General features: G+C 38.1%; 1 protein-coding gene and 1 long non-coding RNA gene across 4 annotated transcripts in view; one reads left to right on the plus strand and one right to left on the minus strand.

The window, feature by feature from the left end:
• LOC103281768 (killer cell lectin-like receptor subfamily B member 1C) overlaps window positions 1-19,898 on the plus strand; it is a 48,906-nt gene extending 29,008 nt beyond the window's left edge. Inside the window, exons 3-8 of one of the 3 annotated variants that reach the window (XM_062969531.1) lie at window positions 5,608-8,305; window positions 9,204-9,293; window positions 15,904-16,035; window positions 17,158-17,318; window positions 18,044-18,159; window positions 18,597-19,898. In XM_062969531.1, coding sequence (XP_062825601.1) covers window positions 8,230-8,305; window positions 9,204-9,293; window positions 15,904-16,035; window positions 17,158-17,318; window positions 18,044-18,159; window positions 18,597-18,720 — 699 coding nt within the window. In that variant the 5' untranslated portion in view covers window positions 5,608-8,229 and the 3' untranslated portion in view covers window positions 18,721-19,898. The other 2 variants (XR_010002474.1, XM_062969533.1) reach the window with 2 other exon arrangements.
• Window positions 19,899-21,305: 1,407 nt separating this feature from the next.
• Window positions 21,306-22,843, minus strand: LOC107982267 (uncharacterized). The gene is made up of 2 exons (XR_507192.3): window positions 22,670-22,843; window positions 21,306-22,035 (listed from the first exon to the last, which is right to left on the minus strand). It is a non-coding gene; the product is annotated as an uncharacterized LOC107982267 (long non-coding RNA).
• Window positions 22,844-24,443: the final 1,600 nt, after the last annotated feature.

Consider the following 24,443-nt stretch of genomic DNA (forward strand, 5'->3'; position numbering starts at 1 on the left):
GCGGGCGGTTAAGCTCGCATCCACTGCCGACCGGGCTCACACTTTTAAAGTGGAAAGAAGAAAGAAAGAAAGAAAGAAAGAAAGAAAGAAAGAAAGAAAGAAAGCCAGTGGCACGCGACCAAGTAAGGAGTGAGTTCTTCCTCTAATCGGCGTAACAACCGGGTTCAGTAAGACTAATTCAAAGAAATTAGTACAAAGATCCTATATATAATGACTGATGTGATGTTGGACAATATAATAGAATGTGATTAACTCTGATTCTATCAAATTACACGGTAGACTGGGACTGACTTAAAAAATCTGGGAGAATTGAAAAATATTGCTTTTAAAAAAAAATACGTTTGAGAATATTGAAGAAAGCGAAACCCACCCTGGCTCCGTGTGAAACGACCTTGAAACTCACTGAGTTGTGTCTACGGCGGTCCTTGGAGAAAACAAGCCCAACAGCTGCCCAAATTTGGTGATCGGGAGGCGTGGAAAGCCGGCAACCCCTACGCAGGCTGACCCCACGGTAGGAAATCCGTCAAAAGAAGGGCGGAAGTAGTTGCTCGCGATGTTACTGAGGGCGGAAATACACCCTAAAATTGGTGCATCAAGGAAAAGAATCCGCCAGGAACACAAACAGAATAGAATCGATAGAATCAACAGAATACAATAAAGCTGCTTGGCAAAAGAGAAGCGGCATAGCAGCATATTGAAAGAGCTATTAGGAAACTCCCACAAGGAAGCCTGTGCAGGAGGAGCCGACAAGTGAAAGGAGAGGAGACAGCTGAGAATAGAAGTGAGGATTGACAGAGAAAAGGGCAAGCGGAGAGAACGAAGTGGAAGAGGAGGATAGAGAACGAAGAGAGACGCGGGACGCGGTCGGCGAGGAGACGACGAGGAGACGACGAGGGACAACGAGGGGCATAAGGTGGGATAGAAAGATTTAAAAAAAGTAGACCACACTATTTACTTGATTGCCTGATTGATCAATAACAAGATCACTTGCTGATTGAGAACCCTAAGATGGCAGGGGTAAAGTCAAAATCGGACAACAGTAAAATTACAGGAAGAAGACCTTCGCAATCAGAAGAGGTTAACTTGAGAGATATTTTGAAAGAAATTCAGAGACTGGCAATAAAACAGGATGAATACCAAAAAGAATCTCAGACAAAACTGGATAAACAAAGCATTCAGCAAAGGGAAATATGTGAGGAAACAGCAAAACATCTTACAAAAAAAAGATGGATGACTTTGAACACAAAAATGAAAAAATCGAGAAAATAGAAAAACTGCAGGAGAAACTTGAACAAAATGAGAGAGAGTTCCAGCTACGATTTCGGAATGTGCAGGAGGAAGCAAAAGAAGATATCCGGCAGCTGGTAACTAAAATGCTAGCTAACCTCTTAAAACGGCCAGAAGAAAGCATGGATAACGAAATTGACAAAATCTATCGAATCCAAACTAATTTCTCAAGAAGAAACAAAGTAGCGAGAGATATCATCGTTCACTTTGTAAAAAAAAGGATAAGGGACGAGACCCTAATCCAAAACAGTCGAAACCCAATGTATTATAAAGGTAAAAAAGTAATTGTACTAAAAGAATTCCCACAAGCAACACTAAACAGAAGAAGGAAGTACTTCTTTCTGACTGATGAACTGAAACGGCTGAAAATAAGATTCCGATGGGAGAAAAAAGAAGGTATAATGGTTACATATAAAGAGGAAAAACATTGGCTAACCTCAGAAGAGAAGGCCAAAGATTTTTACAAGAAGCATATAAAAGGAAAAAGTGAAACACCCCCAGAAACTACTCCCCCCTCAGTCAAAAGAAAGAAAGCTAAAAGAGCCAGACATCATTCGGAGGAAAAACAGAAATCTAGAATGGATACATTTTATAAATTAGTAAACGTGACGGATGAAGGAGAAGAAGAGGGATCTGAGGAAGAAGAAGACGCAGAGGAGAAGGAAGCGGAAGAAGAAGAAGAGGGAATTACGACGGGAAAAGAACAGGAATCGGAGGACGACAAAGCACAGACGACACCTGATGACCCCCACGAAACTGATGATGAGTAAGAATGTAGTTCTAAACCACTTAAAATTTATTCTAACAATATAAATGGATTAAATTCCCCAATTAAAAGAAGAAGCTTAATGTCCCAATTGGGGAAAAACAATTATGACATTACGGCATTACAAGAGACCCACATTGCAGCAAAACATAGTATACACCTGGTAAATAGGAAAATTATATCATGTGACTCAACCAAAAAGAGGGGAGTGGTATTATATATTAAAGAAAAAATCCCAGCTTCACTTCAGTTTAAAGACATAGAGGGCAGATATATAGCAGTAAAAATTGAAATTGACCAACAGTCTATTCTCATCTGTAACATATACGCCCCGAATGGCCCCAAAACAAAATTTATAAGTGAATTGAGGAAGCATATTTCAGAGGCTAAATTCGACCATTTGATTCTTTTAGGAGACTTTAATGGAATTTTAAACACCGAATTAGACACTAGTAAGAAAATCAAGAGCAGAAATTACGAAAAAACGAGACTACTCCCAAACAATTTCATAAGGCTGAAAGAAGAATTTGACCTACAGGATGCCTGGCGTTATCATAACCCAAGCGTACGCGATTACACATTTTATTCGGACAGACATAAATCTTGGGCAAGAATTGATATGATTTGGCTCTCAAATTCACTATGCACTAGGATAAAAGAGATAAAAATACAACCTCGAGATAAATCAGACCACTGTCCTCTTATTATTAGTATCAATAAAACAAAACGTAGTTTCAAATGGAGAATGGATGAAAATTTACTAAAATTGGAGGCAGATATAAATAAGAATAAGAAATTAGTGAAAGAGTTTTTCGATTTGAACAACACACCAGATATAAAAGAACAAACAATGTGGGATGCATTTAAAGCCGTATTAAGAGGATATCTGATCCAACAAAAAGCGGAGAAAAATAGAAAGAAGAATAAAGAACTAGAAGATATTATGAAAGAAATAAGGGGCTTTGAAGACCAATTGAAAAAACATCCGTCAAATACGGAAATAATAAAAGAATTAAAACTACGGAAAAATAAGAAAATAACGAAGGAATTAGAGGCAACGGCAAAACAATTAAAATATATAAAACAATACAATTTTGAAAACGCGAACAAACCAGGTACTTGGCTAGCAAGAAAACTAAGAAAGAATAAACAGCAGCAACAAATATCTAAGATAATTAGAGATGGGAAACTATATGTAACGGACAAGGAAATCCTAGGGGCATTCAGGGAATTTTATGCTGAGTTATACAAGAAAGAGGAGATAAACCCAGATAAAATATCCCAATACTTGGGTGGACTTCAACTACCCAAAATAACAGAACAACAGAGAGAAAGTTTAAATAAAGAGATAACAATAGAGGAAATTAAGAAAGTGTTAAAAGCAATGAAACCAAACAAGGCACCTGGGCCAGATGGTTTCCCAGTGTGCTTCTATAAGGCACTACAAGAGGAGTCTTTACCGTACCTACATAAAATTATGAATAAGGTGTTGGCAAAGGGGGAGATCCCGGATTCTTGGTCTCAAGCAGATATAATCGCTATCCCAAAAGAAAATGGGGATTCAACTGATATGAGAAACTTTAGACCAATTTCCTTACTAAACTCAGATTATAAAATATTTACAACAATACTTGCGAACAGATTCAAGGAACTTTTACAAAGTTGGATTGGCCCAGAACAAAAAGGTTTTTTACCCGGTAGAAATATAAATAAAAATTTAAGATGTATAGTTGATATTATTGAATACTATGAATGGCATCATGAGAAAGAATTAGCTTTACTTGCCATATACGCGGAAAAAGCATTCGATAATTTAAATTGGACCTTTTTTAAATTACTTCTGAAAGAAGTAGATATAGGATACCAATTTTCAAACGCCATTGAAGCAATTTATAACAAACAAGCGGCGAGCCTACTGATCAATGGACAACAGACAAAGCCCTTCGAGATAGAAAAGGGGACAAGACAGGGATGCCCCCTGTCACCACTCATTTTTATTTTTGCATTGGAAACTCTAATTATCAATATTCATAAAGATCAAGGGTTAAAAGGAACAAAAATAAGAAACCAGGAGTACAAAATTCGAGCCTTTGCTGACGATATAATTTGTATAATTGAAGAACCAAAACACCAAATAAATAATTGGATTACTAAAATAGAAGAATTTGGAAAACTAGCAGGATGCAAAATAAATAAATTAAAATCAAAAATTTTGACAAAAAATATCACCAAGGAAAGCCAAGGAAAACTTCAAGAGGTCTCAGGCATAAATGTAACATCGAAACTTAAACACCTGGGCATTATACTAACGGCGAAAAATGCTCAGTTATTAAAGAATAATTATCAAGAAAAATGGAGGGCAATCCAAAAAGACCTTAACCGGTGGAAATTTATGAACATCTCTCTATTAGGACGAATAGCAATAATTAAAATGAATGTTTTGCCAAAATTACTTTACTTATTTCAAAATTTACCAATTATTAGGAACATAAAAATTTTTAATGAATGGAATAGAGAAATATCAAAATTCATATGGAAAAATAAAAAACCAAGGATTAAATACACAGTGTTGACAGATGCGAATAACAGAGGGGGATTTGGTATGCCGAACTTAAAATTATACTACGAAGCGTGCGCCCTAAAATGGGTTAAAGAATGGATAAATTTGACAGACGAAAATATCTTAACATTGGAAGGATTTGACCTTCGCAGGGTCTGGCACGCCTATTTATGGCAAGAGAAGAGATTGGTAGAAAAAAACTTCAGCAACCATTTCATCAGGGCTTCATTGATAAAAATTTGGGAAAGATACAAAAACTTTTGTTACAACAAAACACCTCTGTGGGTTTCACCATTGGAAGCGAATCAAAGACACATATTAGGCTGGAAAGTCTGGCCAAGATACAAGGATATACTAAAAAAATCCGAAGGTACATATATAATGAAAAATATGGAAGAATTGAGAGTTAAATTTAGGAACTTAACTTGGTTTCAGTACGCACAACTAAAAGAACAATTTAAAAAAGACAACTCCAGGGGTTTTTGTGAAGAGGAAGTAATATGGGACAGAATATTACAAATTAAAAGGAAGGAAATATCGAAGATTTATAATATCTTACTGGACTGGTCTACTGAAACTGAATCTGTAAAGCAATGTATGATTAACTGGGCAAGGAATATTGGTCGTCCAATAAAATTTGAAGAATGGGAACTAATTTGGAACAAAAAACTAAAATATACATATGCCTGGGACCTAAAGGAGAATTGGTTAAAAAATTTTCACAGGTGGTATATGACTCCTAAAAAACTAGCACTTATGTATAAAAATTATGGTAATAGATGTTGGAAATGTAAAATACATGAAGGATCTTTCTACCACCTATGGTGGACTTGTGAAAAAGTACAAAAATTTTGGAGAACAATTCACGAAGAGACTCAAAAAATATTGGACAAAAAGTTCCTCATGAAGCCTGAACTATATTTATTAGGTATTGTGGACACTTCAATAGATTTGAGTACAAATGATGACAAACTTCTTATATATATCTCATCAGCGGCCAGAATAATTTTAGCAAAACAATGGAAAACTGAACAGATCCTAGAGATTGAGCAGTGGCTGGAGAAGATAGATGAAATAAAGAATATGGACAAACTTACTTGGTATTTGAAAGAAATCAGAGGAAAACCGATAAAGAAGACAAACTGGGAAAAAGTGGACATGCATTTTCAACAAAGGTATAAGAAGAAACGAACCGGGACAATGTAAGAAAGTTAACCTAAAAAAACACAGTACCGAGATAAGAGGAAAGAACGGAAGTTTTGTTTTGTAGCAACCCCCTCCCCTCCTTTCCTAACCCTGACTTTCCTCATGTTCCTATTTGTGTATCACTTCTCTTTTGAACTTCCTTCCTTCCCCTCCCCCCTTTTCTCCCTTTTCTCCCCCTTCACTGTTATCCTCACAGGTATTCCCTGTTTTTAAAATGTTTTGTATGTTACATTGTTTGTTATCCACTTATCTTTTCAATAAAAATTAATAAAAAAAAGAATTGGGTAAAAAATAATAAAGAGGGGAAGGAACCTAACCAATTTGAACAAATAATACAAAATGGAAGGGATACAGATGATTATAAAAAATTGAAAGGTGTAACTGGTAGAATCTATAGGATATTGGGTGGAAAGTGGAATAAAATAAGGAGAGAGAAAAATACCATTCTTAAGGAAATATGGGAGGAGGAATTAGAGATGAAAATAAATGGAATGGAATGGTCACAATTGTGGAAACAAAGGCATTTGAAAAATTCATCAATAAGAGTCAAAGAAAATTATTATAAGATAATTTGGAAATGGTATTTAACGCCATTAAAATGTCAAATATTAATAAAAACCATCCAAAAATTGCTGGAGAGGTTGTCAGGAAGTGGGAACATATATACATATGTGGTGGAATTGTAAATATGTAAGGAAATTTTGGTATAAAATATTTAAAGAGATAGATGATATAATGAACATCAAATTGGAAAGAAGACCTGGTATTGCATTATTATCCATTTATAATAACAATAATATGTGGATAAAAAAAGAAAAAGAAGCAATAACAAATTTATTGACAATAGCAAGATTGCTTATAGCAAGGAATTGGAGAAAAGTAATAAATGTTCAGATTGAAGAATGGTATAAGGAAGTATGGAAATTGGCAATAAATGATAAGCTAACATGCAAATTAAAAGTTAAAAGAGGGATATGGAAAAAAATGATTTTGAGGATGTATGGGGGAAATTTATTGAGAAAGGACTCCAAAAAAGGGATGGATGGCTACTGCCTCAGGAAGAATTGAGATTTTGGTTAGACAATACATAAGAAATGGCTCGGGGTGGGAGGGAGGGATACACAGTGGTGAAGAAATATAGATGGACAGATGTTAACATTGTAGTAGATATAAATCAACAGTAGATATAAAAGAATAATGCAAGTATTGTATGATACATTATCTATCTGCTATGTGATAAAAGTAATTATTGTATGAAAAAATTAAATTCAATAAAAACTATTTAAAATTAAAAAAGGAAGACCTTGTGGGCCATTCAGTCCAACTCTCTGCCAAGAAGCAGGAAAATCGCGTGCAAAGCACTCCCGACAGATGGCCATCCAGCCTCTGCTTAAAAGCCTCCAAAGAAGGAGCCTCCACCACACTCCAGGGCAGAGGGTTCCACTGCTGAACAGCTCTCACAGTGAGGAAGTTTTTCCTAATGTTCAGGTGGAATCCCCTTTACTGTAGTTTGAAGCCATTGTTCTGCTTTCTAGTCTCCAGGGCAGCAGAAAGCTTGCACCCTCCTCCCTATGACTTCCCCTCATGGCTATCATGTCTCCTCTCAGCCTTCTCTTTTGCAGGCTAGACATACCCAGCTCTTTAAGCCACTCCTCATGGGGCTTGTTCTCCAGACCCTTGATCATTTTTGTTGCCCTCCTCTGGACACATCTCAGAAATGTTAATCTTTAAAAGCCTTCTGGAAGAACAACAAGGGCTAGATTTGCACTGCCATATAATCCAGTTCAATGCAGTTAATCTGTATTCTGAAACTGGAATATATTGCAATGTAGATCCAGTCAGGGAGGGGGCCATTCTGGCCTCCCTATGTCAAGAAATCTTATTTAGTTAAGTATACCTAACTAAATACCTGATGTAGAATACCAACCAGTATTTGGATATTAGAAGAGGTGAAGAAGAATTTTAAAGGGATGTACCCCTATCCACTTTGGATTATAGGCCACCTCTGCTGCATATCTGAACAAGAAATACAGAGCAAAAGCTATATCATTAGTGCCATTCTAGACATATCTGTTGAGAAGTAAATGCCATTAACTCCAGCTTACAACTCCTGTCATTTTATTGCATTATAGCTCCCATCCTGCACCAAAAAAAATGCTTGATAGATAAATATCAGCCTGTATTATCTCTACAATTCTGGGTAGACACCACATGTTATTCTTAAAAGGTGGTAAATGTGACTTGTAGCCCCACACAACGTTGGGGGATTTCTGTAAATAGATGTGGTGAGGACTTCCTGATCATGTTTGCCTTGTCATCTATCTACCAGTCTAGGTAGGGCTCCTTGACATTTGGCAACTTCCTTTTGCTACTGAAAGTCTATTCTGTTCATCTGCTACTTGCTTCCAGCATGGCTGGAGAAACTGTTTATGCTGATCTCACAGTCTCCTCTGAAGCACTCTCTCCAAGGCTGCAGCCATGGATCTGTAAGTGAATGTTAGCAAGCTGATAGTTGTTTCACGGATTTAAAAGCTAGTTTCTTTTTCCAGAATAATGGAATCCCATCATTCTCTGTTGGAGTTTTTGTAGCTCTCTCTGTGCAAATATATCAAGAACTATGCTGTCGCTCAAGAAAAGTGCATGTTCTACACAGAAATGGAATAACACAGAAGCCGTATAACCTCACCTCTGTATGTTATTTCATAGGAATCGAGAGAACCATGCATGTGAGTTAGGGTTCTGCTTAAACGTTTTGTCTGACCATGAAATAAGTCTGATATTCAACGTTTGAAGAAATTACCCCAATTTATGCAGCACTGTACTGCTATGAATAAAGCTCATTTTGATAAACCACTCTTCAGTTTACAGCATGGGTCACAATTTACAGTGTGGGCTGCAGGTCCCCACTCAATTTTAAGAAATTAAGAGAAACCTAATACTTGTGCTTTTTCAAGCAGAACAGAAATCTTTAAACCACATGAAATTATGTCTCCTGTTTTTTATTCTGGTGGTATTTTTGGTTCAATTTGGTTTGTTCTAAAGGAAATATTATTTTCAATTAGTCATACAGGATAACTAAAGAACAGCAACAACAATTGCCAAGTCCTAGAAATTAACCAATTACTGGGTTTTGAAAAGGCAAATGGAAGTTCTTGACACCCATTGTTAAGTCTACAGAGGAGCAAAATTTGGGTGGTTATCCGCTCTGAGTCCTTTCAGGGAGATAGGGTGGAATACAAACAAATGGATGGATGTAGATAATTTTACACACTGAAGAAAGAGAAAGTGATACATTTATATTTTCAACCAGCAATCAGTTGGATTCATTTGTCATTTATATGATAAGAGATTTTGACTTCAAAAATGAACGGTCACTCTTTGCAGGTGCTTCTCAGTGTCCTCACAGGCAAAAGATCGCTCTATGGATTGCATGCATTGGGAATGTTATCCTTCTGGCATCTCTGGTTGTCTTGGGTGAGTATCAGGGAAGGATTATAATGAATTGTGGTTTTATGGGGTACTTTGAAAATGAAAAAAAAACTGTGCATTTGTTGATTTTTCTGTAAACATGTTCACAAAACTTTGCCCCACCCTCCTTTATTTTTGAATAATCGAATAATCTTTATTTTAAAATATTTTATATTATTAGTATTATTTTAAAGACAAAAATACAAACAAGAAGTACAGATTTTAGAAAGTACAACATAAAATAAAATCAGCCTCAATATGCATAAACTATATTATATATATTTATTATTATGGTCAATGTCAGCACCAAAAAACAAACAAGCGTCATAATAGGAACATATACATTTAGGTATTAAAAAACACTGTCAAAACCAAAGTTAAAACCCACTATTGAATATGATAGCTAAAATAGTATTAAATATTTATATGCTAAGATGACAATGGGAAATACTGATATAAATATTAAAACCTTCTAAGACTGACAGCATCTTGCGCCGAGAAGGTATTACTGCTTCCCAAGAAAATTAGCAACTTTGGCAGTAATTTTGGGGTGTTGGTCAGCCCAAAGATAATCAACATAAAACCTTACAGATCTCCCTGGTAAACTTTCTAAAACTGGATGTATAAAATGTGTAGACTAGATTATCATTATCATTATCATTATCATTATTATTATCTCAATTTATACCCCCACTTTATCTCTCCCAAAGGAGACTCAAAGCAGCTTTGACTAATATCACTTTGATATCAGTTTGAAACCTTCAGAAACATTTTTTGGTAAACATCTTTGAGATCTTTGGACATCGAGCAGGAGATAAATGTTTAAATAAATAAATAAATAAATAAATAATATGCTTCCTTTTTGTTTCCATTTAAAAAAAATAATAGCCTTCTAGATCACTAAACAATGGAAATCACCTTTACATTCTGCTGCTTTTTTCCAAGCATTATTTTTGAATGTAACTATGGTGAGACTTACTCCCACAAAATAACTTTTAGAACTGCATCTACTCCATTTAAACTCAATTTTAATTATATCCTATTTGAACTGGATTGCATATGATTGGGCTCAAGGACTGTGTAACTTGAAGACCACTAGGCAATGGTCCTTTCGTATTTCTACTTATCTTTGCAAAATCAGTCTCTTATTTTATTTCTTAGGTTAAGGATTAAAAAATTAAGCAGGTGACTGATTACATTTTGCAAAGCCAACATATATCAAATAAACTAAATAATTGGAAACAGAAGATGAAGGGCTCAATACTTTCCACAAGAACAAGACTGAAACAGATTGTGGCAAAGACCATGAACTAGTAGTGAAAATTAGATAAAGCTAAAGAAGAACACTAAACAAACGATTGTTCCAAAATGCCACCTGAAGAACATCTCTGCTATATGTAAAGATATAGAAAATCAAATTTACATTATTAAGCCTAAATTACTAGGATCCAGAAGTGCTCTGTACTGAAACTACAGACATTGTCAGGGAGGAAATGTAAAAAGACACTGCTCTGTTTCCTCTTACCTATGATTAAAAAGAAATTCTACTTTGCTGTGTGATAATTTTCCTCTTAGATTTCAGTATAGAATCTTTCAGTGTCTTCTTCTTGTGCCTTTGTGGTTGGAGATTATACTTGGAATATGGTTTTATTAATAAATTTTATCTTATTGAGATGATTTGGTCAAATTTTGCATTATATGCTTTAACTGTTTTCACTACATCTTTCCTCACTATAAATGCCACCCATTTCTTCTTGACTTTTTCATTTCCTGTGTATTTGATCATTATTTGATCCAGAATGTCCCTTTCCTGTCTATTTTAGCTCACTTGCCGCAATCATTGCTATATTGATACATTCCATTTCATGTTTTACTATCTCTCACATTCTATGTTTCTATAATATTTCTTGTACAACTTCAGGCTATTAAAATTTTGTTTCTAAGCATGTCAGCTATTGGACTTCCATTTGGCTTGAGACAAGTTATGTCATTATTATTGTTTCTATTATTCTATTTATACTCCGCTTTATATCTCCTAAAGGAGACTCATAGCACTCCTGGTAGTTGACATCTGCTCTATCCCTGTAGTTCTTTGATTGCATTTTGTGACTATCTCTTGTTTAATTTTGGACTTTTTCGTCATATGATGTACATGGTACAAGATCCTCAATAGAACATATATTGTGCCTCCCTCTGTGCAGTATTAATAAATATTAGCGATGGTGCCACTCTCATTGTCTCTGAGAGATACTCCACCAATGTTTCTTTTCACTGCTGCTGACACCCAGTAACTGCTTACTATCTTTAACCAGCAAAAGTCTTTAGTATTAAAATTTGGAATTCATGGCAATTTTCAAATTAGCTTGAGTGGTTTTAAAGGCGGTTAGATTAGAGGTTGTGTGGAATTCTTAGTTCTTTCAACCATAAGATGTCACTGTTTGCCTCTTTTCACTCCACCAGACTTCTTCACTGCTCATGCAAAACATTTTACTGGCAATTTCTTTGTATTCATACAATAAATTATGTCCACTATTAAGATTATTCCAATTTTTTGATCTTTAAATCTTTAATTGAGAAGGGGACTGCAGAAATCCTGGTGCATTTTAATGGAAAATAGACGAAGCTCTTCGAGCAGTCAAGAAGGAAAAGTAAAAGCTGATAGAAATCGAGTCTAACACAGGCTGAATCCTTATTCCTTAATCTGTGCTTTGATTAACAATTATTCTTAATTTTGTCTGAATTAAGTTGTGATTTTTTGCCCTCATCCCATCTATTATTGATGATAGGCACTGGTTTAGGACCAAAGCAGTTTCCTTGGCTTATGATGGAAAAGAGTACAACAGGGTCTTATCCATATATTGCTGACACTGTGCCCTAAAGCTTTGCCAAATCCTTCCTAGCAGTCCCATGTATATGTTAACCAGCATAGAGAACTAAACAAAACCATGAGGGACCCCACAGGCCAAAAGCTAGGGCATCAAACAAGTGTCTGTCAGCATCACATCACATTCTGAGTTTTCTCCTCCAGGAAGGAATAAAGTCCCTGTAGAACAGTCCCTTTGTCCCATCCCAAGAAGGTGACCCAAAAGGATAACATAAGCTGATGGCACTGAAAGCTACTGAGTAGTTCAGCAGACCCAATACGGACACATTAACCCTGCCCAGTTCCCTGTGTAGTCTATCTGTCAAGATCATCATCATTCATTCATCATCATTTAATTACTTATTAATCGCCCTCCATCCACAATGCTCTAGGCGATTTACAAGATAAAATTGTAAAGCATAAAAATACATACATACAAATATTGATTAAAAAATATTAAAATAGATTAAAAGCTCTAGTAAAGAGCCATGTCTTGAGTGCTAGGGTAAAAGGCCCCAACTCACGCATGGCTCTCATATAGGGCGGCAAGGCATTCCATAAGGCAGGGGCAGAGATAGAAAAAGCTCTGCGCCTGGTCCTCTCCAAGTGCACTTCTCTAGGACCCGGTACATAGAGTAAGTCTCGTTGGGATGGTTGTTGCGACCTCCGATGATGGGAGAAGGAGAGACGGTCCCTAAGATACGATGGGCCCTGGCCGTAAAGAGTTTTAAAAGTCAGGACTAGCATTTTATATAGACCACGGTAATCAGTTGGAAGCCAATGCAGATGCTGCAGCACTGGTGTTATGTGGCATTTCATGGGTGTTCTTGTGAGTAGCCTGGCTGCCGCATTCTGAACAATACGGAGCTTCCGGGTCGTGGACATCGGAAGCCCAACATACAGGGCGTTGCAATAGTCCAGCCTAGATATGACCGTGGCATGGATGACTGTTGCCAGAGCCTCATCAGATAGATAGGGTGCCAGTTGCCTCGCTTGTCGTAGGTGGAAAAAGGCCTGTTTGCTGGCAGCAGCGACCTGAGCTTCCATTGTCAGCTGCGAATCTAAAACGACACCCAGGCTCTTAACGGTGGGCGAAGGAGATAGGACAGCACCATCGAAGGTGGGTAGCAAGTGGGTCAGACCAGTTGAACGGCCATGCCAGAGAATCTCAGTCTTTGCCGGGTTCACCTTCAGTCTACTAGCACGTAGCCAGTTCGACAGAGCCTCCAGACATAAGGTGAAATTTTCTGGTATTGACGTTGCTCCAGTCTCCAAGCGCAGAAGGAGTTGGGTGTCGTCCGCATATTGATAACAGTCTAGGCCAAAACTCCGAACCAAGCTAGCAAGGGATCTAACGTAGATGTTGAAGAGAAGAGGGGAGAGAATTGCACCTTGGGGTACCCCACATAGGAGGGGAGATCTGTCAGAGACTTGATCCATATACTCCACGCATTGGCTCCGGTTTCGCAGAAATGAGTTGAACCAATTGAGGGCCTGACCGCGAACTCCGGACATGGCGAGACGGTGAATCATTAGATCATAGTCAACGGTGTCAAACGCTGCGGTAAGGTCGAGAAGTACCAGTAGCGCTGATCCGCCGCTATCAGACTGGCGACGAAGTTCATCTGTAATGGCAACCAGGACTGTCTCCGTCCCATGGCCAGGGCGGAAGCCTGACTGGAAAGGGTCCAGGCCGGCTGTATCCTCCAGAAATTGTTGCAATTGTCCCAGCACAGCCCGCTCTATCATCTTACCCAAGAATGGGAGGTTGGAGACAGGACGATAGTTGGCAAGGGTCATGGGATCCAAGCTAGGCTTCTTTAGCAGGGGACGAACCCTTGCCTCTTTTAGGTTGTCCGGGAAGACCCCGGACAACCTAAAATGACCAAAGAATTCAGTTTCATAGCCATGCCATAAACCAGATTGAAATGGATCTAAATAATCTGTTTTATTTAGAAACGCATGGAGCTGGGAGGTCACCATACACACACTACAGTACCTTACCCAAAAATGGAGAGTTGGATTGGCCAACAATTACCCAGTATACAGGGATTCGGCGATAGTTTTTACAACAAAGGCCTCACATGTGCCTCATTCAGGCAAGTTGGAACTCTGCCTTGTTGCAAGGAGGTACTGAGTACCTCATTCACTCACTTACTCACTCACTCACTCTCAGTCTCCAATTGGCCTGTTTAAAAAGCCAAGAAGGGCAAGAGTCAAGCACACATGTGATGGGTCTCACCAAGGATTACATACTCAGTTGCAAGAATGGGATAAGCAGGAGTCAAGATTACATTCACTATATCCGATGCGGCATCCAGATGGAGTGACTGTATCTGCCCAGGGAGAGCAAATTCTTCACAGTTGACTATTGAATACTCTAGCCATGCTTTTCTACTTTAAAGCCAGTGCATAATAGAATTCTGACCAGTAAAACAAGTCTGCTGTATGGCTAATTGCAGATGCAAAAGTGGCAGCAAAAAACAATTTATTTGCAACCTGCCCTGTTAAAGAGTAGGCCTTCAAATAGTCTGTAGTCCATATTTGATCACACTTGTTCTGTGTCTTCCCCCAATATCACTCTACTCTCCATCTCACTTTTGTCATCACTGTCAACACCCTTGGAAAACCAGGAGCTGGTTTGGTTCTACTCCATAAGTGGACACTCAAGTGTACTTGTGTTCATTGCCCTGGCCACTTCTCCATTCCAAAGGTCAGCCAGAGCTTCAACAGAATTGCTTGCTGAGATAACATGAAGGAACCCAAGAGCCATCAGGAATCCATATGGACACACAATAATCTCTGAAGGCTCCTGTTTGCTTGGGTAATGTGAAATGTTCTATTCAAGGCCTTTTCCAGAGTGCTGCTTCATAAGGTGTACATGTACAAGTCCCATATAGAAGCAAGTGTGCCCATATATTAAACCCACCTGCCTTGGATTGAAAGCCTACCTGTTCTCAGAGAAACATACATTTCTATGGAGGAAAGGTTGCCATATTCTAGACATTCAAATGGCAAGCAGAGCCCATAATTAGCATACTATGTAAAAGTTGTTGTATACCTGTGTGTTCCTGGTGTGGCATATCATGCACAGAAATTTGTCGTGCTATTGTGACCTTGGGAAAGTTACTTCTCATCTTATCATCTTAAACTTTATCTCACAGGGCTGTTGTATGGATAAATGGAGGTGTGGAGGACCCTGAAATATATTCAAGAAGGCTTCATTCATTTATAAAGTAATGCATAAAATAAAATGTTAATTTGTGGTCAAAGTGCTGATATAGAAAATCTCAAAAGAAAATGAGTAGATGTGCTAAAAGACAGGATTCCTAAAAATGTAATGTCCAGGCAGAACAGGGAATTGTGGGTGGTACAGCTTGTCCCATTCATGCAAGAATCCCATCTTGTCCTGCTGCAGGACACCATGTCTTACAATCTATCATGTTTTTGTTTCCTTTGTTTCCATCTATACTGTGAGCTCTTGGTATCCATAATGGTTTGGTTCCAGGAAATCCTACCCTTAAACACCAAAATTGGTGAATGCTAAATTCTATTATATATGAAGCCATAGTACAGTAAATTGTTTTTCCTTATATAAGAAGGTAAAATTGAGGTGTGTTCTCTGAATTTTTTTCTGGATGATTTTCAAGCCACGGATCATTGAATGAGTGTATAAAGAATCCATGGATACAGAGGACCAACTTAATTCTGAATCTGAGTCTGAATGCCTCTTAACTAGCTGATTTTTTTAAGCTTTGCAGTTGGAGAACAAGAAAGGAAAGAGTAGGGTGAATGACAGCAAATGGACTAACATGGTGGAATGTAATACCTCTTCAGACAAATTTAAGTATCATCTAAGAAGCACACTATGCAACCAAACCTCAGGTAGGGAATATACATTGTAGTTTTCCCGCCTATGTGCACTCCTTATTTAGATAGGAGGATATTAAGCAGATGATCTAGCTCGTAATAGTTTTTTTCCATAGTGCTTTTGCACTGTGATTGATCATTCACACTGCATGCACTGACAAGATGCTAACCTATGCATTTTATTTCCCTTTCTTTCTGAAATATTCCTACACACCTTCTAATACCAGGAATGGTGGTATGTAGGTTGTCCCTGTCTGTTGCTGTGTTTTGCTATGTGCACCAGGTGGTAATAATAACCATTTTTGTTTACATGTCACTGCTGCTTCCTGGGGTTTATGTAACACTGCAGATCTCTTTAATTTTTCTGAATATCAGAATCCCAGCTCAGAATTGGGAAGCCAATGGTTTACTCATGAGTGAGTGGAGGGTCACTTTTTCCATCCTAACCTTGGCTGGCTTCACTCTTATGCACTGTTACTGACCATGTGACAGAATGGCCATGCAGGACCAAGAATGTGGCGGCAACCATATTCTTTAGTAGTAGCAGCAGTATCTCCATAGCAAACCTATAGGCCATCCAGCTGCCCAGGAGCTAGAGGAGAGGAGAGCACTTGAGAAGCTGGTCTAGGTAAGATGGGCATTTACTCGTGAGTAAACCACTGAAATACTGGAGCTGTGGACAACAGTATAATTTTGGTGCTGTATGTTAAAGGGAGGATCAGAACTAACAGGGTGAAATTGGGACAGCTCTGGTGCTGAATGCAATCTGAATTGCAGCTGTGTATTTAATGGTGTGGACAGGTCTAATAATTGAGCTGTAAATGTCATTCTGAGAAGAATTGAGAATTAGGGTATGAAAATCCAAGAAGCATACTAATCAGGACTGAAGAGTAAGCAAATGATATAAATATACAAAACCACAGGAAGACCATGTTGTGTTTCAACCTGAAACACAAGATATCTTCTAATGCTTTCTGTACAGAAAAACTCATTTTAGAGGTAAATAATGCTTCGCTATCCAAATACGAACATGCAATTTGACACTCAGTGGCTCACTTTTGAGGGGCAGTAAAACACATAATTCTGAAGTTTCAAAAGTGTTAATGAGAACGATAATGGCCTGCCTTCCCTCTCCAGTGAATTCCACTTGCCAAGTTTGTTCTCAACATTGGCATCTCCACAAGCACAAGTGCTACCAGTTCCCATCAACAAACACTCTTAAAAGTTGGAATGACAGCCAAGATGACTGCTCTGCAAGGAACGCTCAACTGCTGGTAATCCAAGACATGGAGGATTTGGTAAAGGAAATAAAATTAGATTCTCTCTATGTATACACACAAAAGGATATCTAAAGTAAATTCTGCTGAGTTAAACAGAGATTAGTTCAATGCAAATTACAGGTTTACACTAAGAGCAGGGATGTAGAACTCAATCAGTGTCCATCCTGCTCGCAAAGCACCACACAAGCTTATCCAGTGAAGACCAATCTGTATGCTTAACTCATATAATCATAGCCTAATTGGTTTTTTTGATTTAAAGATAACTTTGTAAAGAATTGTTGTTTTCTTTGGTTCTGCTAGTTGGGATATAAACATTAATGTCACCTGTTTCCAATTATAATCAATGTGAATTGGCTACTTGTTTATCTCCATGTAGTTTGATGGTGCAAGGATTATTTTTTTAAATCAGGTTGGTGAAAGCTGGCTTGCTGATACTTCATTTGGTATGAATTCAGACACTTGCTTGATTTTTTAAAAATCTAGTAAAATGTCATGGTACATTTGAATTGTATCTCTATAGTGAGAAGCCCAAGCATTCCTTTCTAATACTAGTTACTATTTCTTGAATTAAAAGAGCAGGTGGTGCTTTTGTTCAGAAAAGATTTGGCAATAATGCCCAGTAAATCTCACACCCAGAGCTGGCAAACTTTTCTGAACAAAATAGTGGATTCAATATTAATTGCAATGTTGTTAAATAATAGTAGTGTGTGGTCACCCAAAATTCTTCCTGTTTTTTGATATAGGATTTTGTAACAAAAAATATGCTGGATATGCATTATACCTATTGGATTGGACTTTTGTGGTCATTACCAATGAAGAAATGGAAATGGGCTACAGGATCCCAGGTCAACCATGATGTGTGAGTTTATTTTTTCATCGTACATTTGCTTTTGAAAAAAAACTGAGGTTAGCAATGGTTCTCAACCTGCGGGTCCCCAGATATGTTTGGCCCACAATTCCCTGAAATTCCAGCCAGTTTACCAGCTGTTAGGATTTCTGGGAATTGAAAGCCAAAACATCTGAGGACCCACAGGTTGAGAACCACTGGGTTAGAGCAACTGAAGTATTCAGTTTTGCATGACTCGAGATTAAACTGACAACATTCTCCCTTGGAGAATTAAGACAAGAGATTCAGTGAGGCTGGAATGAGCCGAGTGATCAAAAATAGAAATACTAGGAACTCAAAATAGCAGTTCCTGCAAAGCTTGAATTGGGCCAGAGATTGCTTCTGATGGGAACTAGGAAAAGGTGCCAAACCTTGAGGACCCAGAGCTCCTCCTTTTCTTTCTTTTCTAGGTTCAAAGAACAAAACATTCAGGAAGAAAAGTACTGTGGAACAATAAAAAACAAGAAAATTGTATCTGAAACCTGCAGCACTGTGTTAAGGTGGATTTGCCAAAAGGACCCCATTTTTATATGACATTACATGTTGGTGCACAAGATAATATGCTATTTTGTTATTTGCTATACTCACAGATATAGAAATATGGAAACAGAAGTATCATACACAATAAGAGTACTCTGGCTCTCCATATAAAATAAGTTTGTTTCAAGATACTAAGCTGAAAGAGAATGCTTTACTTTCTGGAAGGTGTCAAAAGGTTGTGCTAACACAGGCATGGGCAAACTTTGGCCCTCCAGGTGTTTTGGACTTCACCTCCCACAATTCCTGGTCTCAGGCTTCTTCCTTTTCACCTTCCGCCAAGCGGCAGAGTGGGGAAAGGGCCTGAGGCCAGGAATTGTGGGAGTCCAAAACACCTGGAGGGCCAATGTTTGCCCATACCTGGGCTAACAGTATGATTGCAGGTCAGCTTGTACACTTTGTGATTCATGAAGGCACAGTTATCTTGCTTTCTGTATTGTTAAAGCAGTATCTGCAGAGAAAAGAGTCTTAATCTGAAAACTATGCATACGTCAGCTACATGTCCTGTCTACAAACCTTACATATTTATGAACGTGAATGTGGGTCTATGGACAGGTATCTTTAAGAAAGAGATGACTAAAACAGTGGAGATTGGAAGTGCCAAGCACAGTTTAAGAAGCCTCTGGCAATGATGCTCCCTTTCTATAGTGTTTTTACAGTTTACACCTCTCAGCTGCAGTTTTCCTTGTCTTCTGTATAGCTGGACGTTTCTGTACAGCATCAGCACATAGAGAGGGAGGCCTTTAGAAACAGACATGTAGTACTGGATTGTGCAGTTTGTCTGCTATAACCCTTGGAATAAAACTTGAGTTGAAATGGGGTTCTAGTCCAGCTAATCCTACTATAGCTCTGTGTTCCTCCCCACAACAAAAAAGGTAAACAGTAGTTGTCTTCAGGATCTCATAATCATACATGAACAGCAAGCAATTTACTGCACCACTATCCCCATTTTATTTTGAAAAGCATAGATATAAGTTTGATGAGAAACAGAAATCATAAGAATAGTGGAGGTTAGTGAAAGGAAAAAAAACCCTCAGTCTCTGGAAAATTCAGATATTATTGTTGTTGTTGTTGTTGTTGTTGTTGTTGTTGTTGTTGTACAGGGGTTGCCAGGGCTCTTTCTTTCACATTTAACATGTAGTTGTTATTCGTCTGGAATAAAACGTTTGCTGAAACATATTGAACTGTTCTTTTTTGCGATGCAGGAACCTAACCCTATTCTTTCCATATTTTGCCTCTGGTATCAAATTTTCTATTCATAATGTCTAAGAACACATGTTTTGCTTACTCAGATGACCCTTCAAGTACAAATAGTTAAAAAATTTATTCTTGCAAGAAGAACAGACTTGCAATTATGTTATTTTTTATTTCTAAAAGCATTTCAATACTCAATGCTTTCAGCCTCTAACCAGTAAGAAATTCACATTCTTAAGTACAATTGCTGGGTGAAAGAAGTGACTGGGCTTCTCTCTCTTTATTGCTTTTGTCAAAAAGTGTGTCTCGATAGATGATGCTTGTGAACTGGCTACTCATATATGAAAGGATGGAAAATATAAAGAGCAAGTTGGGACTCCAGTCCATTCTGAACAGCTTAATGGCTGGACCCATGCATGGTTCACTCTGAGGATAGACACATGCAATGGCACAATGACAACTCTCAGCTGTTTTGCTGCAGATCCAGTGTTCTTCTCTTGTGCACATCTTCTCTCGTGAACCGAAATAATAATTCAACATTGAAATGAATTGTATTTGAAAGGATTAATCTTAACTTACATGGCAGAAACTATAATCTCATACATCTGAGTGGCAGGGCAATGCTCATGCTATCTCCAACTGATTAAGAGATAAGTGATCGAAGAGTGTTGGAAATAGCAATCTTCTTCAAGACTCTACTAGTTATTAGTTATGTACATAATTCAGATTGCTTACTGTATTGTGTATGTGTGTATTGGTTTGCAGTTTTTCTTTAACATTTTGTTGTGGGAGGGGCTGCAGAACATATAATCAGAACTGGCTTGTTCAGGACTCAGACTCCATTTTAGAAACAATGCAGTGTGGAAGATTGTAGATGTATGCTTAGAGACTTCAACTGAAAAAGACTACAGACACTCTATTAGACTCTCAGAACAGAAAGATGTTTTAGACTATGAACTGTTAAGATTTATAAGATGCCCTGTGTTACCTACACAGAGAAACTACTTCAAATCCTATTTGTAACTGGATTGATAAGCAAAGTACCTGTATGCTGAATCCATGAAGTTTGTGAGTAAACCAGCTATGCTACTTTTAAAGAAGTCTGCTTATTTTCCTCTCTTGAGAGGATGATTTAAAGACAAATATATTTTAAGAGAGAGTAGATGTTTTTGAGCAACTAAAATAACACTTCTGAAACTCTGCTATATATGTGTGTTTTGTGCATTGGCATATCTTTGTCCCTAACAGTTAGAAGAAATACCTAGGTACAGCAGTTTAACAGCCGAAAATTGCCTTGCCTGATTGCCTTGCATGAATGCCATTTTCCCAAAAGGTTATCTCTAACACTTCTGGGCAGTGCGAACACTGGGAACCAACACGAAAGCCAATAACAATATAATATCTTTATTAAAGCAAATAAAGTTCCAAATGGAAATAAGCAGCAAAGTAAAAAGTAGCAATTGACCTTCCAGAAAAGATCAATTTTAGTCCAATAAGATAAAGTCTTATGTCCAGTATTAGAGTTCAAAATCCAGAAACTGAAACACACTCAAACTCCGTCTGAGTTTTGAGTGGGAAAAAGAGCAGGGAGCAAGAAGAGTCCTTTAGAATAAATGTCAAAATCAGGATTCAGGGCTAGACAAAACTAGATGTTCAGGAGCTGAAACGCAGTCCCAACTTGGCCAGAAGGTAAACCAACATCCAGAGTAAGTGCACCATCAGGCCACTTGGAAATCAGGAACAAGAGATGACGATGCTTCCCAGTCAGAAGTTAAGTTGACACCGCACCGAAGGTTTTCAGAGCAAAACTTTTATAGAAGTTCATAAGCTCCCCTAGAGCAGGTGCTGGACTCCCCAATTCTTCCCAAGAGAATTGGTCCTCCAAAGACATCTCACCAGGTGCCTGCTTCCCTAATTCTTCCCAAGAGAACTGGACTAGCCATAATCGCCTTGCTCCGCTAATCTGGCGCTTCATCATAAGCTTTGCTTCTGAGAACAGTCTGTTTTCAGAAAAGCCCTTCGATCAAACAGTAAACCATCCGGAGAACCCAGGAGAGGCTGCACTGTCTCAAGGGCATCCTTAATTGGCTCTGGCACGGAAATGTCAACAGTAGGTATCTGGAAAGGAACTGAATCTTGCTGACTTGGGAAAAAACCCAAGTCTTCTTCAGTTTGGTCAGCAATGGCCATGGGGTCAGGGGCCAAAGGTGCCTGAGACATCACATTATGACTCTAATAGAGCATGCTTTTTATCAAGAGTTAGGTAAAGGTAAAGGTTTTCCCATGACATTTAAGTCTAGTCATGTCCGACTCTGAGGGATGGTGCTCATCTCTATTTCTAAGCTGAAGAGCTGGCGTTGTGTGTAGACACCTCCAAGGTCATGTGGCCAGCATGACTGCATGGAGTGCCATAACCTTCCTGCCAGAGTGGTACTTATTTATCTACTCACTTTTGCATGTTTTCAAACTGTTACATTGGCAGAAGCTGGGGCTAACAGCAGGAGCTCACTTCTCTCCCCGGATTTGAATCACCAGCCTTTTGGTTAGCAAGTTCAGCGGTTTAACCCACTGTGCCATCAGGAGCGCCCAAGAGGGTATGGCATCATTTTTCAAAAGGTTGTGACTTCTGTCAAGATCATGCCTTTCCAAAGATCGTAACATCTCCAAAAAGTTATGGAGATTTCCATTTTCAAAAAACAAAACAAAAACCCTGATACTCCCATGCCATGTCACTACATGTCTGGTTTCTGACCTCCGATCTTTCTTGCTGGTCCCATAGTCATTCAAAGGCTGGACTCAGGCGGTGACAAACTGATAGCTCTCAGCTGGTTTGCTGCAGATCCAGTGTTCTTCTCTTGAGCAGCTGGAGCTGGCAATAGCTTTGTGGTTCATATATGCACATCTTCCTCTGCCCTCAACTGTAGTCCTAAACAATAATACAACATTGAAATAAATAATATCTAAAAATATAAATCCCAATTTGCATCACAAAATGTAATCCTCACAAGACAACAGTGATGCTGTCTGCAACTGATCAGAAACCCCAGAATATTCTCTTGTCATAATACTGCACTTTGGCTTCTGACTTTAAATCTTTCTTTCTGTAACAATATAGAAGAAAGACTCACCATTCATGGAAAATGGTACCATTGATTCATCTCCAAAGCTGCTCTGGGTTATCTCTTCGCAGACCAATCCAATGGTCAGGAGGACTTTTGTAACGTAGGAGAAATTTCTTGAAAAGTAAAAAGGAAATACATTATCAACTGCAACTTGATTGAAATATTTTACTAGAAAATGTAAAAATAAAATCACTTGATGAGGTGCTGAAAGATCCTAGAGCCAGATGTCAAACTAAAGAAATAAAAATAGGTTCTGAAAGAGCCATGATTTATCAAAATGACATATTCCCAAGTTTTCACCAGAAGGTACAAGATCACAGTCTCTCTCCCCTCTGCCCCTTAAAAATACTGCCCTGTTTTAGTTTCTAGCAAGCCATCCTGGGCAATTCCCATTTCTCATCCAACTTGGATGAGAAATAAGGATTTGCCTAATCTAGATAATTTCAGCAATTTTGTGGTGCATTTGAAAAATAGATTTGGGATCAATTCATCCCTGTCAGGCCTGCCACCACAATATCATGTGGAGAGACATCAGGATGGGCCAGGCTAAAGAAAGAAGAAGCCCTGAATTGCTATTTGTCATAATATAAAATGTGCACAACTTTCTATGTATGACTAAATGAAACAAAACAAAAAGCAGGAACAAATTTGAATAAGGGACATAAAGGAGCAATAGGTTATTAACCTTTTATTCTCTCTGTGTAAATATCACTCCCCTGCTTTTTGCACTATTGCTTTCCATCCACCAGGCACAGAAAATAGCATATGTGTTGTCGAAGGCTTTCATGGCCAGAATCACAGGATTGTGTGTTTTCCAGGCTGTATGGCCATGTTCCAGAAGTATTCTTTCCTGACGTTTCGCCCACAACTATGTCAGGCATTCTCAGAAGTTGTGAGGTATGAGGAAACACACAACAACCCCAGAAGATAGCATATTTGCTAATGGATGAAGATGAAATCAAAGGGTTGAATTCTTTCCCTCTGCTTTCACTTGTAGCTATTTGCTCTTCTGATATTGCTCCATTTAAAAAGAAAAACAGGAAAATATATATCTAATAGCACATATGATGGGTTATAATTGCATGGTACAAAGCACATTTCTAACCTATAGTATCCACAAATAAAATTATTATTTCTTGATTATTGAAACAAAAACCTATTTGCTTTCTATAAAGACAAAGGGATGGGCCACATTTAGTTCACAAGAGACATATGACTCCAAGAATTTTAAAAGGTAGTCATAGTATATTTTCCATTTATGAAAAAAAATAAACATTTTGCAATTCAGGTTAAGTATCCCTTATCTGAAATGCTTAGGACCAAAAGTAATCTGGATTTCAGATTTTGGATTACCTGTATTTGCAGATATGAACATAATGAGATATCCTGGATAGAATTTAAATT

The sequence above is a fragment of the Anolis carolinensis genome, chromosome 2 (assembly GCF_035594765.1).
Source record: "Anolis carolinensis isolate JA03-04 chromosome 2, rAnoCar3.1.pri, whole genome shotgun sequence".
In the NCBI taxonomy this organism is placed as follows: Eukaryota; Metazoa; Chordata; class Lepidosauria; order Squamata; family Dactyloidae; genus Anolis; species Anolis carolinensis.